Here is a 5,034-nt window from a genome sequence, read left to right as displayed (position 1 = left end):
CAGAGCAGAACTGGCCAGGAGGGAGCATTGCCTCAGTGGGGGAGGGTGGAAGCCCTGTGGGGTGAAGGCCAGAGGTCACAGAGCCCAGCAGGCTCTGTGGGGGTGGGGTGTATGCTCAGATGTCTGCCTGGAAGACACTGGGGGTTGAGGGGGGTTGCCTCCTCAAACTGAGACCTGATAATTGGGATCACAGCCCCACCTTCCCTGAGCAGATGGGGGGGCACAAGAGGTCATTGCTGCCGCAGCTGGTCCAGTCTGGGGGAGCTCTTCTGGAGAGAGGACAGCAGGAGGTGGTCTCCCTTCCTGTCACATGCTTTCCTGTCTCAACAGGGCTGGTGGTTCAGGGGCACTTGGGCTCCCATGGGCTGGGGGGCAGGGCTGGTGGGGTCAGGAGCCAGGCCAGACACAGGGTAAGGGCCCCCAGGGGCCAGCAGCTCCAGCCTGCCGATCTTTGCTCCTCAGAAGCTGGTCTATGCTCCCCTCCACCACAGCCACCTCCTCCTCCAAGCTTCCTGCTCTTCTAGGGGGAGGCAAGGGCAGGTGGGCCTGACTGAAGGAAGGTCTATTTCCAAATACAAATCTCAGAACTCACCAAGCTGAGAGACTGTCCCCAGGAGGATGGGCTCCTCCAAGCCCCATTTTTTCCCCTGGGGAATCAAAACAAAACGTGGCATGTCTAACATACTTTGAGGACAATCTTCCAGGAGACCCCTGTGTTTGCCTGGATTCAGGCTGAGGACACAAGGGCCTCTGTTCTGCTGTTGGAGGTCACTCCTGTGGTCTCACAAAATGAATCTGGAGCCTCTGTGTCTGCACACCCCAACCCCAGCTAGGGTAAACAGCTTCTGAGTTTATGAAAGAGGTTCCTGGGAGAGTAAATGCCCCTACTCTCCCCCAAGTTCTTCACTGCCACTCCTAACCACAGGGCCAGGGGGCACATTTCAGGAGGACCAGGACCACTAATCCCCATGGGCAACAGCTATGCCCATCCCTTGACCCCAGGCCCTGCGGGCTCCCTCCTGGGGCAGTCTCCCCACTGCCCCTGCGGACCCAAGGAAGAGGTGAGGTGGTTGCAGGGTAGAGGGAACAAGAGGGGACCATTGTCCAGGTGCACCAGTGGACCTGAGACATCCTCTTGGTCCTCAGGACCTGACCATTGAGAAGAGCAGCCCAACCCGGGATATGAGCTGGATAATCAGGAAAATCTGGATCTCAGCTCGCTGGGGGAAGGGGTTGCAGGGGTAGCACTGTCAGGTTTAGCAAAAAATAACAAACAAACCTAAAAACAGGATATCCAGTTAGAGTTGAATTTCAGATAAATAATTTTTTTAATGTAAGTTTGATCCTTGCAGCATCTAGGACACACTTATACACAAAAAGTATTTATTGTTTATCTGAAACTCAAATTTGGTAGCATTCTGTATTTTATCTGGAGACCCTGGTGGGAGGGATATTCAGCTCTCCCAATTCACTCACTCACTCACTCAATTGACTCCTCCTGCTTCCCAACCCCTAAGAACCCCAATAGTCTCCAGCTCTGCTTCCCAAACCTGGTGGGGGCTGACTGGGCTGGCAGTGGACGCAGATACACAGAGCTGGAGAGCAGAGGCGGCTTGCAGGAGCCTGGAGCCCCCTTCCCAGAACGCTCTGGGTCTCTGAGGCAGGTCTGGCTCCCGGGCTCCAAGGGTCTGGCTAGGTTTGTTAAATTCGCCGTTTCAGTTCCAGGCAACTGTTGAATGAGCCCTCAGAGTCTGGCTCTTCCCTGGCCCTAACCCTGCTCCCTTTGCCCTCAGATGGGCTGGCCCTCTCCAGTACAGGAGAAAAAGGGGAACCTACCAAAGCCCTCCGGAAAAGAGGAAGGTACAGCTTGCGGGGTGGTTTGAGTGAGGAGTGGGGAAGAAGGCTTGGCCAGGGGCTGAAAATGAGGAACGCTGGCCAGGCAGGACCTACCTGGAGGTCACTCCCTCTGCTGGCACCAGTGGAAAGAGGATCCAGAACAGGTGGGGGCTTTCCAGCCCAAGCTCACCCCTCTCCTGGGAAGGAAGGTGGTGGGGGGAGGAGGCAAGGTCATGAGCACGCAGTGCCTCACTGCTCCAACAACACCCCATGGGCCAGACTCAGTTTCTCCCCTAGGGTGATAAAGCATATTGGATTTTCCGGGCTGCCCCACCTTGCACTGGGAGGTCTGGGGGCACAGCCACCTAGCACGGGCCTGGGCAGGGAACCGCTACCCCAGCCTTCTTCAGGAGACTTCTGTGTCTTTGCAGACTCAGAGCCTGATCCCCACAGTTGCTTCTTCCTGCCCCTGACTCCCTTTCCCACCCATGTGGGTACCTCACAAAGTAGGAAAGCGCTCCCCAGCAAGCTTAGTTCAGGGCCATGGGAAGCCCTTTGTTTTAACCAGTGAGACCCTGGTTTCTGACCAGGAAGAGGTTAAGGCAGTAGATTTTCCAGCCTGTCTGTCCACCTTCAGTTAAGGGGGGTGGGGGGCACTGGACGCTGGTCAGGTGTGATGGAAGGCAGATGAAGTAGGGCCCCGGGGAGGGTGCAGGCAGAGGACGGTCTGGGGAGGGTGTGGCTGCCGCGGGGTCCCAAGGCTTGAGTCCTGGGGGCGGGGCAGAACTTGAGGGCCACCACGCCTGGGAACCCTTTGTGCGCCCACCACAGGGTGTTGCCTCTTTCCCCAGCAACAATGACTCACAAAGCCAGCCCGCGCCGGGCACATGCCGCCTCCTCTGGACCCTGGAAGGCCCAGGTCACAAAGGCCGTTAGGGCCAAGCCCTGAAGAGGCATGTCCCAAGACAGCTCTGCGCAGCGCTCCCCCCTGCAGGCGTCCGCGGGGCCGGGCCCGGGCCTGGGCCACCCGCCGCCACCCCGGCCTGGCGACTGGGCGTTACAGCTCAGGCGGAGCGCCCCGTAGCCTCGACGCCCATGTGTGTCGTCTGCTTCGTGAAGGCGCTGGTGCACGTGTTCAAGATCTACCTGACCGCCAACTACGCCTACAACTTCCGCGGCTGGCCTGTGGACTTCCGCTGGGACGACGTGCGCGCCGCCGGCGGGGGTGGCAGCGGGCACCGCGCGCTGACGTGCGCGGCGGCCGCGGCGGGCGTGTGGCTGCTGCGGGGCGCGGCGCTGGGCGGGGACGCGCCGGGGCGACCGCCGCGCGGGGCGCGCAGCCAGGCGCAGTGCCTCCTGCAGCAGATCCGCGAGCTGCCGGGCCAGCTCGCCAGCTACGCCCTGGCCCACTCGCTGGGCCGCTGGCTCGTGTACCCCGGCTCCATGTTCCTGATGACTCGCGCGCTACTGCCGCTGCTGCAGCAGGGCCAAGAGCGCCTGGTGGAGCGCTACCGCGGCCGGCGCGCCAAGCTGGTGGCCTGTGACGGCAATGAGATCGACACTATGTTCATGGACCGCCGCCAGCACCCGGGCAGCCAAGGCCGAGGCCTGCGCCTCGTCATCTGCTGCGAAGGCAACGCCGGCTTCTATGAGATGGGCTGCCTGTCGGCGCCGCTGGAGGCTGGCTACTCGGTGCTGGGCTGGAACCACCCGGGCTTCGGGGCCAGCACGGGCGCGCCGTTCCCGCAGCATGACGCCAACGCGGTGGACGTGGTGGTCAAGTACGCGCTGCACCGCCTTCGCTTCCCGCCCGCGCACGTGGTGGTCTATGGCTGGTCCGTCGGGGGCTTCACGGCCACCTGGGCCACCATGACCTACCCGGAGCTGGGTGCGCTGGTGCTCGACGCCACCTTCGACGACCTCGTGCCGCTGGCCCTGAAGGTCATGCCCCACAGCTGGAAGGGACTCGTGGTGCGCACCGTGCGCGAGCACTTCAACCTCAATGTGGCCGAGCAGCTGTGCCGCTACCCAGGCCCCGTGCTGCTGCTACGGCGCACGCAGGACGACGTGGTCAGCACCTCGGGCCACCTGCGCCCCCTGCCGTCCGGCGACGTGGAGGGCAACCGCGGCAACGAGCTGCTCCTGCGTCTGCTGCAGCACCGCTACCCGGTCGTCATGGCGCGGGAAGGCCTCGCGGTCGTGACGCGCTGGCTACGCGCGGGCAGCCTGGCGCAGGAGGCCGCCTTCTATGCGCGCTACCGCGTGGACGACCAGTGGTGCCTGGCGCTGCTGCGCTCCTACGGCGCGCGCTGTGAGCACGAGCGGGAGGACGAGGACGCCTGGGGGCCCCATGGGCTCTCCTTCCCCTGGCTGGTGGGCCAGGGCCTGAGCCCGCGGCGGCGCCGGCAGCTCGCACTGTTCCTGGCGCGCAAGCACCTCAAGAATCTGGAGGCGACTCACTGCAGTCCGCTGGAACCAGAGGACTTCCAGTTGCCCTGGAGGCTGTAGTTCTCGTCCCTGCAGCTGCTGGCAAGCGTGTGGGTGCGTTTGCGCCCCTTCAGGGCCTCAGGGCCTTACCCTCCCCACACCCCCGAAACCAGTAAAGCTGGCCCTGCCTGGGGATCCCGACCTGGTGTCTGAGGGAGGGTGAGACAGAGCATAGGGAACCTGTCCTCGCTCTCTCTCCCTCACGGGCGTTTCCCCCTCCCTTCCTCAAGTGTTTCTCCCTCAAACACTTGTAGGTTCCAGTCTGCTCCTAAAGAGAATGTAGACCCAGTTTATGGCAACGCTGTGTGATGGGTGCTTTGATCACCTCAAAAGGATGGTGGGAACACGGGCTGTGGGACCCCAGGAGGTGCCCTTAACCTGGCCGGGGTACAGGATGGCTCTGGGTTTGGACAAGTCACCCCTAGCTGTGAAAGGACACTAGCCCTGGAAGATTATCAAGCAGGTCTTAGCAGCTAGACCAGACCAGGAGAGTGTGATGCTGGGCTCTTTAGGGTCCCCTCCCCACCTCCACCTTCCTGGCTTCTACAGGAAGGGACAACAGACTCCGAGTAACAGGTACTCACAGTGGCATGTCCGTGAGGGCTGCAGACACACCCGCACGGACCATTCACTTGCTTGGCATCCCCTCGAGCCAGGTCTGGGCTGGGCATTGTTCCTGGCTCAAGAGTGTAATACAGAATGAAAGACAAG

At 61.8% G+C, this 5,034-nt stretch overlaps 1 protein-coding gene across 1 annotated transcript; it reads left to right on the top strand.

Moving 5' to 3' along the window:
• Positions 1–2,881: 2,881 nt before the first annotated feature.
• On the top strand, positions 2,882–4,344 carry ABHD16B (abhydrolase domain containing 16B). Its single transcript, XM_032387788.1, has one exon. The coding sequence runs from the start codon at positions 2,932–2,934 to the stop codon at positions 4,342–4,344; it is 1,413 nt and encodes a 470-aa protein (XP_032243679.1). The 5' UTR covers positions 2,882–2,931.
• Positions 4,345–5,034: the final 690 nt, after the last annotated feature.

This window comes from Phoca vitulina, unplaced genomic scaffold, assembly GCF_004348235.1.
Source record: "Phoca vitulina isolate PV1807 unplaced genomic scaffold, GSC_HSeal_1.0 scaffold50, whole genome shotgun sequence".
In the NCBI taxonomy this organism is placed as follows: domain Eukaryota; kingdom Metazoa; phylum Chordata; class Mammalia; order Carnivora; family Phocidae; genus Phoca; species Phoca vitulina.
The sequence above is the reverse complement of the archived record's forward strand: the minus strand, read 5'-3'. Positions and strand labels throughout refer to the sequence as shown.